This window comes from Haplochromis burtoni, unplaced genomic scaffold (assembly GCF_018398535.1).
Source record: "Haplochromis burtoni strain Fernald_Lab_line unplaced genomic scaffold, NCSU_Asbu1 Contig_1593, whole genome shotgun sequence".
Classification (NCBI taxonomy): Eukaryota; Metazoa; Chordata; class Actinopteri; order Cichliformes; family Cichlidae; genus Haplochromis; species Haplochromis burtoni.
The window spans coordinates 24,190-34,291 of NW_024583954.1; the positions used below are offsets into that span (position 1 = coordinate 24,190).

The following is a 10,102-nucleotide window of genomic DNA, read 5'->3' on the forward strand; positions in this document are numbered from 1 at the left end:
CGAGACATGAAAGTACTCCCGGAGAAGTGACAGACAGGTTTTGTTTAAGTTTGTGGAAGGCTTTCTGGATGTGATCATTTGGCTTGGCACAACATACCTTTTGCAGACATTCTGATGGTTGTTTTTTTTTGTGAAATGTAGGATGAATCATCTTTTTTCAAAACAAAATCTGAAACTGTCAAAAAAATTCTAATTTTTTCATAACCATATCTCTGAGGCTGTTTACTAGCTCCATAAACATGAAAAGTTTCTCATCTCTGGGGGATTTCAGGACAGAGTCCAGTCACACGTTTTTGGTGAAAACTTTCTTCCAAAGTTCATTGTTGTTCATTGTCTGATAAGATGGTCATACCATAGGTAACCAAGCAGCACTTTCTTGTTTGCCTTTGACATGTTCATTTTTAGCAGGTTTTTCTTCATCTTCAAAAGCTTCAATCCCCTCTGGCATTCTTCTCTGATGGGTCACTGGAGTCTAATTGTCAGATAGCCTTACTGAATTCTGTAGCTCACTTAATCATGCTCAGTTCTTCTGCACGATCTGTCCTTGTAAACTTTTTTTTTAAATTTTAATTTTTCAAATAAAAAAGAGCAGAAGTAGATTGTGACTTGAGGTTTTTACTTCCACACACTGTTCAGGTCAGTTATGACTGTTGTAACTGTTCACATTCACTTAAGGTTTTTTTTTTTTGTCACCACTGGATAATAAAGCCCTCCTTTACTTTCCAAATAGTGTTATTTAATTCTTTAAATCTCTTCTTATATTGTAAATGTTATTTTCTTAAACATCAAGCATCGTCTTATCAAAGACGTGTGTACTTGGAAGTTTATAATATATTTTGGATAATTTAGTATATGCCAGACAAGCTCTATGTTTATGTTTACAGTCAGAGAGCTGCACCAAAAGTGGAAATTCATACCTATCCCATACACAATTGTCATGTAATTATAGGCATCAGACGGTGGTTGACAAAAATAAAAATAAAAATAAAACAAATAAAAAAAATAATCAGGCCAAGAGTTTGATTCCTTTTCAAGCTACTCTGTTTATTCAAATCAACAGACAAAGTGCAACTATATGTTTATTATGCTGTCAGATGGCATAGTTTCACTGAAGGATCACCATGGACAAAAGTATTCAAGCAAATTAGGTTTTTCTGATATTTAATGCAGAATTTATGTCTTTCTTTTTTAGTTTTTTGACAAATAAATTGAGAGATAGTTGGCAATTCACTAACAGCCAGTAAACACATTTGAAATTAATGCAAAACAATATTATTATACAAAGGTGGCTATGTATGTAACTTTAATATTGATTCACATAATCAAATTTGAGTATGCAAATTTCCAAATAGATTCAGTGCTGCAGAAACAAAACATTACCTACCGAGTAATGATAAATTCAGGAATACTCATCTTAATTTAAACAAAGATAAAACTACAAAGGTCTGATTAAAAATGTGAAAAAAAACCCACAACACAATGCAACACAATGAGAACAAAGAAACCCTATTTTCTATTTTTAAAATTGCATAAATCCATAATAAATCCATGAAGGTAATAGCACATACACGGAACTGCATTTTAATGCACAAATAAAACAACAAATAAACTTATATCTCAAAAATCTACTGTTTTAGAAAAAAAAATCAAAACAGTACAATACATCAAGCAGCAACTAAAATATGTCAAACAGTTTCATTGGTTATGCTTCACTCGTGTCATGTTATAAATGACAAAACAATTCTGTAATATCATGTTTTTAAAACTTCCAATTAAAACAATTAAACAACAATGTAAAAAAATCATTTGAGACGTTTCTTCACAAAGTTTGTAAACTTCACTACATAAAAGCTTACATAGATGTGACAAATCCACGAACAAAGTATTAAATAGACACTTGGCAAAAAAGTTTTAGGAACTCAACTTTTTCTATGAATCAGAATGTCTGTTGTTTAATCTAAGGTGTTAGCAGAAATAATATATTTATGTCTGAAAAACTGCGGCAGCAGGAAAAATGACCATGACACATACTTCTTTTGCATTGGTTTTAAACATTACAGAGCCCTTTCCTTTCGTTTTTGCCCCTACATGTAAACACATAAACACAAAGAAAAGTCTCAGAATCACCTTCCCATGGGGAAACTGAGCACAAACTTTAATGTCCCTCATTATCTTTGGTGTCTTTCACATCGTTGGTCAGGGCTGTTCCACTGAGATCCATGACACTGTGATCTGAGGCAATAAGTAAACATAAAATAAGTTGAAAAACACAATAATGGATGTTAAAAAAATCTTATTCCACAACAGAAACTAAGGTGTATACAAGCTGATGTTGTAATCTTAGTAGATATAATGTGTTAGTAAACATATTTGCATGTTAATATTTAGAACTTGCTGTTACATTAATGTCCAAGGTGTCTTTCTGCTGATATATAAAAAGTTGTCTGTTTGGTATACGTTTCCTTCCAAACATATACTATTGCTATTAAGAGCAACAAAACACTAATGGCGAGGGGACAGGACTTTTATTTTATATGTACCACTATTCATAAGAAGAGTAATTTCCTGGACTTGCTGGTTTTTTTGCAAATAAATACATGATGTTGGTTAAACTGGTAGTTTTACAAAATGTGTTTCGAAAATAATTTTTCAACCTGAAAAATGATGTCTTCAAGACCATAATACAAACACGATCACTATAGAACTATAAACTAATAACAAGCAGCTACAGTTCACTGTAGTTTCACTGTTATGCTTTCTTACCTGTGTCTGCAGTTTTGCTCTGAATGTCAAAGGCCACGGGACCTCTGATGGTGAATCCAAGGTAAAAGGTAACTGAGCGTGGTTTCCAAATTTTGTTTCTCACATTGGCATCCATCTCAATCTCTTTGCCACCAACTCTTGTATACACTTTGTAGTTTCTTACTTCTCCATCAAGTCTGAGAAGGAGCTCTTGAACATCAGGATTTCTGAAGATTTCTTCTTTCTTCCAGTTATCGCTCCAATCTGCTTCAATCACTTTCAGATGTTTCTCAATAACATTTCTGTGAACAATTCTCTTCACACCTTCACCTTTCCCAATGAAAAACACAGGAAGGAGGTATCTGTTTCGAAAGTACTTCTTATATGTATTTTCATAAGACTTGTACATTTGCTGAGTTAACTCACTGAGGTCATAATCACACCGGCCTTGATTTCCAGCCCAGTACCAGAGGAGGGAGAACATGTGCAGCTCAGGTGGGTCTTTCTTGCTCGATGGCATTTTCTCTATAAATGGTGTGAGGATGTTGTTGACCAGAGCTGCTTCTGAATCTGCACTTGGATGCATTTCTCTACACTTTGTAGATATGTCTTCGAGCTCTGATTGAGTGTATTGTTTGATAAGAAATGACAGCACTTCCACAGACTGTTCATCTAGGTTTCCCTCCTGAAACATCTGGATGAGTTGTTTTGCAGTTGTGTCTCCAACATACTTCTGGTAGCACTCTGAGGTATCTTTAGATATATATTCAGGATCATCTTTCTCCATGTTAGGCTTTGAGTAAGTCAGATATTTTTCCAAAAAAATGCATTTTCTCTCAATGTCATCTTGCAGGCTTAATATGAGATCATTGAATCTTTGGAGTTTGTTGTCTCCAAGTAATTCAAGGACAGAGCCCATCGATACTTTTTTGGTGAGAACTTCTTCCCAGGTTTCATTTTGACTGACAAGTTTCTCATACAGAGTTTTGCAGACCTGCAGGTAACCAAACTGCCCTCTGGAGTTATAAAAAGGTGAAACTTTTATATTGCCATGTTTTTTCATGTCTGGTCCATCTTCATCTTCAGCAAGTTTTTCTTCATCTTCAAAAGCTTTAATGGCTTTTTTGGCCAGTCTCAAAATGTCTCTTGGTTCAGAAACCTCATCGTTCATTAGGTGGTTTTTATGGACTTGGCCAAGTGTGTCAGCAACAAAAGAATTTTGAGGATCTCTTTCTATTGCTCTCTGTGCCCACATTTCTGCCTGATTGTAGTCATTTAGTTTTATGTAATAAAAACGAGCAAGAGCTTGTGGAAAAAATGGATTTTGACCAAATGTATTTGAGGCCACTTCTAAAACTGTTGCACACTGCTCTTTCCCCTCCATCATTTCAATGTCTAGAATCAGTCTAGAAAACTTTTCCTGTTTCATTTCTGTGCTGTTGACTTGGTCCACTTCTTTTTTCATTTCTCTTTTGGTTAACATCTCTTTGACAAAACCAAGCAACCACAGAGGAATCGCATATCTGCAAAAACTGTTCAAGAAGTTTCTTGTTGTGTCACTTCTGGTCACACCTGCCTTTGCCAACAGTTCAGTACAATATTGTGCTATCATAGTGTGAGCCATGCGGACCTTTTTCTCAGCTCTTCCATCTTCTTGGAATGTGATGATGAGATGACTGAAAGGCTGCATTTGATCCTCCAGTGAAAGGTCATCGTAGTCTTCATGTCCGAGGAAGTCCAGGCACTGAGACTCCAGGAGATATGAACCTGGTATGTAGGCATTCAGCAGGCACAGGAAGGCAGCAAGCTGTGTCTTCCGAGGTTTATTTGTTTTTTTGCTGTTTTCTAATGCAGCACATGCCTTCCTGACGTAGGCCTGAGAGAAATTACTTTGCATTATGTTAAAGCCATGAAATTGTTCACATTTATCTTTGTACCTCTTTTGAAGCTCTTCCTTTTTCTTATCAAATTTTTCCTTCTCATTGTCTGAGAGTGTGTTCTTTAGGACAACGTGGTCACTCTGTTGAGGTGCATTGTTTCTCACACAGCTGAGGAAAATGACTACAGGCATACGAGTAACTATCTTCTGCTCAGCAACTGTCATCATAATGTTGATTTCAAGATCTTCCAGGATTTTCTTTTCATCCACTAACAACAGCACAGTGTTCTGGTCGTTTCGACTGCCTGCTGTGAAAAGTTGGACAACCTCTTTTGCAACTTTTGCCATGTCTGAAGTGGAGCCAGTTAAAACAGCACACCTGAAGGTTTTTCTCAAATCCCACATCACCTGCATGGCCATTGTAGTTCCCCCACATCCTGGTTGGTGTGTCAGTTTTACAGCTGATATCCCTGGAAATGTTCTCTTTTTCTGAATTTGTTCCCTGAGTTTCTCATATCCATCTCTTTTGATAAAAGCAGTCCCAGGGGACTCTGCCTGTTCACTGATGTAGAAGTTTAACCACTGAGGTGGGGCCCCTCTGTAAAAATTCTCTTCTGTCTTCCCAGTGAGTGCTGGATCAAAAATTTCTCCTTCAAACTGATTTGCATGGAGAACATGCAACATTGTGCAGGAATCTCTGAATTCACTCCGTACATATACTTCCCCACCTTTAGCAGTGGACAGGGCTGGTTTGTATGCCATCCTCAGCTTTAATAGTCCTGCGAATGAATGTTAAAAAGTAAAAGTAATTTAGTCTGAACTGTTCTTTGAGCCTAAAGGAGTAGTCTAGGCAGTAGCAAACACAACCTTAATAAGAGTTTTGTATGCTGGGATTTCAGATTCACCCTATGACATGTGATTCATAAATACTAGTTAACAGCTTCTTTGAATTACGTAGTCATAGAGACAAACACTACATGAAGCCTGCAATTCCAACCCCTAAATTTACGCTGACCAGATTATTAGGCATACCTGTTCAACTGCTTGTTAAAATGAACATCTAATCAGCCAATCCCATGGCAATATCTCAATGCATTGCTGTATTTATAAATGGTGAAGAAGTACAAACTGAGCAACGGAATGGGGAATTAAGTGACTTACATCACTTTGAAGGTTGCATGGTTTGTCGTTGGCAGACAAGTTGGTTTGAGTATTTAAGACCATCATATGACCACACTGGGTCTCACGTCTGTCAGCTAAGAAAAGCAAACTGAGGCTACCATTCACATGACCAAATTTGGATAATAGAATATAGGAAAAACGTTACCTGGTGAGATTAGATTAAATTTTTACCACGACGTTTGGATGGTAGGATCAGAACTTGGTATAAACACCAAGAAACCATGGATCAGTCATGAATTATACCAACAGTTAAAAGCCTCAGTCAAACTAGAGTAAAAATGTAATCCATGTAATTGCTAACTTTAATTTAATCAAAAACTGATAGCAGACTGATAAATTGCCATTGCATACCATTTTGACACCCCATGGTAGGTTATAAGACACAACTGACCACTTCAAAAGAAAATAGATCAAAAGCTGATGCTATCATGTCAATACGGACAAAATCTTTGAGTTATGTTTTCAGCACCTTGTTAAAGAGTGAGGAATTAAAGCAACTCTGCAGCAACAGGAGCTAGCAACGTATACCTAACAAATTGTCCAATGAATGTATAATGCTGCATTATCCCTATGGACTTTGAAATCTCTAGGAACCTCCAAAACCATGTAATAATTACATATGCAAGCAATTTTGCATAGAGCAAATTATAGAATGATCGTACTATTTGTAACACGCTTTGTGTGAAAGTACACATTTACAGCATCACATTCATAACAAAGTTAACATCTTTGTGGATCCATCAAGACTTTTCTCACCTTGTCTTCCAGTTCTTGCAAATGTGGGTGAAGTGTTCTGCTGATCTGTGACTGGTGACTATGTTCTATAACCTGGGTACCAGGAAGCTGCTATATATAGTATACAGCCACATGCCACACCCAGGAAAGGTTTGTGAGTATATGTATACACCCACCAAAAGACCCGTAGAATGTGAAAACCAAAGTGAGTAGTATGCTATGATCAAAATGTTAGAAGGAATCAAGTTAGGACATATTTGCTGTCAAACAAAAAAGATAGATGGGAATGAGGCATGTATAAGATATTTAGATGGAAGAAAAGTAGGAAGAATTTAGTAATGAAAGATCAGGGAATTTATTAGATTAATATATTTGTATATTTAGTGTCATGGAAATTCATGGGGGAAAATGTCCACAGTGACTTATGTTATTGTTTTTGTACTTTGATCCAGCAGTATCGTTTTACTGGAAAGGTTTTACATTTCTGGTAAAGGGTGGGGTGAGGTCATTTGAATAGAAATGTTACTGGCAACAGGCCAAATACTAAAATAATTTTCTTTATGTTAAAGAAGACAGTGCCATTAACATAGTTACTGTAAGGTATTTAAAGTTTTCTTTCACTGTCAGAATGAAACCTACCACTATTGATGCTGACTGACTTTACAGGCCTGTCTGTCTGGTTTTATCATTAAAAATCTGCAGGACAGACAAGTGATGTATTCATCTTGACATTGGTAACACTTGTAGTGGACTTTAAAAGTTGCTGAGCAACCAACAGTCCATGGAAATGATTAATCCATAACTTAGTAACACTGTAACTACAGTGTAAAAAATGTAGATAAACTACTAAATTAATTTTATTAACATGAAAGAAAGTTCTATTAAGATGGTCACTGTTTCCGTTGTTTCTCATAATGAAACCTACCACTGGATTTCTTCACTATTGAACCCGATTGTCTCTGTAGGCCTGTCTGTCTGGTTTAATCAGTGACAATAAATCTTGTGTACTGATAAGGTTGGAGAATTCTGGTAAAAGGTTGAGGTGAGTTCATTTGAAGAGAAATGTTACTGACAAGTGGCCATGGCCATTTGTTAAGCTGTAAAAAGAAAATACTCTGCGTACTGAAGTTTTATTTTTCCATGTTATTAAAAATTTTTCACTGTTTATTTAATTTATTTCACTTTGAGTTTTCTTTTATTCTCATAAAAAACCTAAAACTGCATTTCTTCACTTTAAGTTCTTACTGTTAACCTGTAAACCTACCTGCTGGGTTTTCTGGTACTGACAGAGGTTTTTATGGAGGCTCTAGAAGAACACTGAGGGGAATTTTTAGGATTGCTTAGTTAAAGAACCAATCAATACAAGTAAAAGTTTAATACTGAAAATGTCTCTTAAATGTATTTAAATATAACTATATACTGCTGTAGAAGTCTTTAGGCTACCTTTTTGGAAGCCACTGGACAAAGCAGGAGAGTATATCTAGAAATGGCCAACTACTTCAGTTATTTAGGTTATTCTGTTTGTTTAATGGCTCAGTCACTAAACCTTTTCTCACATGTCTTCCTCTGATGTCTCTATTAGCAAATTCTTTAATCTAAGCGATGTGAGAATGGGAGTCTGGTAAGGAAAGATGATCAGCAGTTAAGGTTGGGTTGTTTTTTTTTAACCTAAACTGATGAGTTAGAGAGAGACAGCATAACTAAATTTGTGGCAGCTATACTGAAGAGATATGCTTACATGACAAAAAACCAAGAAGGTATTATTAAGGGTAGAAGAAATCACCCCAAGGTAAGTACCTTTGCACCATCAGCTTGAAAAGTACTTGGAACTATTTATAAGCCTGCAGGAGAAATTACAGATGAGTATATTAGTTCATCAATGTTTTCCTGAAATCTACAAAATAAAGTCATTAAACAGTTATATCACAAAAAACACATCAATAATATATCCAACAAATTATTAAATAACTCAAACATAATAATAAAATTGATGTCTATTTAGTTATTAAATAAATTAGATTTGAATTATAACTGAAACTATTAATTATTACAGCTCTATAACTTTTTTTTAGTTTCATAAATCCCTTCTAATACTCACTGCACTCTTAAGGTCAGTGTAACACTAGATCACTTCAATGTCTCAAATAGCAGGAGAAACACATAATCTTATCTATTAAAGAGCCGACAAGTCTTGACAAACATAATGAAGTAGATTGACAATGAAACAACCACACCTGCCACTTGTAACATCAAGTAAGAACTATGCACTTTACCAAAATTAGAGACTAGCAGAACATGAGACAAAACATCCCACTGACAGACTCAAAAGGCAGTAACACACAGGCAACCCACAGAGCCCAACAACTAATTGAGAAACACATCAATTTAAATGTTTACATTTCCTTCCTGTGGTAATGGATCCAAACTAGATACCTGGAGGTTCATATTTAATATGGAGGTACATAATAAGTTAAAGGTATGACACTACTTCAATGTGCAAATCCTTTCATGTCAGCTTGAACTGTTAGAATCCTACAAAAGCCAAATCAAAACCACAGGAAGCTTTCTAAGCTGTAAGTTAGACCTTTACCCACAGTGAAGGAGGAAACCACTCCAATACAATTATATTAGAATTAAAAATGCTTCAGTGCTTCACCTCCATTGTCTGCTACTACAAAACACACATGCCTAGAGATGATTGTTCAGGATGAACATCATGGAAAATTGCTCAAAGTCACGTCACAATTTCAAGTTCATTCACTCCAGCAGTTTGCAACTGAATCAAGTTGGCACTTTTACCTAAGATGGGAGCATTTTTATGCATGAAATGTAAACTTTATTTGTCTCAACAAAAGCAAAAACATGTTTTTGTTGTGCAGCTCTAGAGAAATGCAGCACACGAGGTTAAAAACAAACAACAAAACTTAAGCAGTTTTCAGGAAAGCCAAACTTAATGCAACTCATTCTTCTAGTGACAGTTCAAAGGTACAATGGAAAACAACAACAAAGAAAACATTGCTGCACAACTTCATTACATCACTCACCGTACATTCAGCATTCCTACAGTAACAACAGCCTCATTGTCATTAACAGCAACTCACCCATGTACAGCATTCTTGTGCAACAAGTGCCACATTCAGAGTGATCTGATATAAAAGCCAAAGACTAGAAAATATGGTGAAGCATATCTTCCCTTTGGTTTCACCTGCACAAGTGCCAAGGTAGGTCTCCCCTGCAGAATTGGTTTTCCCTGTGTCAGGAGCAGCACTGGGCTGTTCAAATCACAGACAAACAGTATCCTACAATTGTTTATGTTTTTAAACCCATTTTGCACAGAGGGGCATTTTTTGAAAAATGTATTGATAGCAATGTTGAATATTATTACACATGAAAAAAAAAAACAACTACACATAAAATAATCACACCGTGATGCCTCTGCCTTTGTAAATGGAGGGACAGTAACTGCATGTTTATATGTAAGTGTGTAAAAACGGAAGATAGTCAAATTAACAGTATTTTGTCTCTATCTGCCATTCTGCAATTCATCTCATGTAAACAATAACG

General features: G+C 35.8%; 1 protein-coding gene across 1 annotated transcript; it reads right to left on the reverse strand.

Annotated features, from left to right (window-relative positions):
* Positions 1-2,000: 2,000 nt before the first annotated feature.
* On the reverse strand, positions 2,001-6,653 carry LOC102297010 (sterile alpha motif domain-containing protein 9-like). The gene is made up of 3 exons (XM_005952553.2): positions 6,560-6,653; positions 2,764-5,400; positions 2,001-2,232 (listed from the first exon to the last, which is right to left on the reverse strand). The coding sequence occupies exons 2-3, from the start codon at positions 5,381-5,383 to the stop codon at positions 2,156-2,158; spliced, it is 2,697 nt and encodes an 898-aa protein (XP_005952615.1). The 5' UTR covers positions 5,384-5,400; positions 6,560-6,653; the 3' UTR covers positions 2,001-2,155.
* Positions 6,654-10,102: the final 3,449 nt, after the last annotated feature.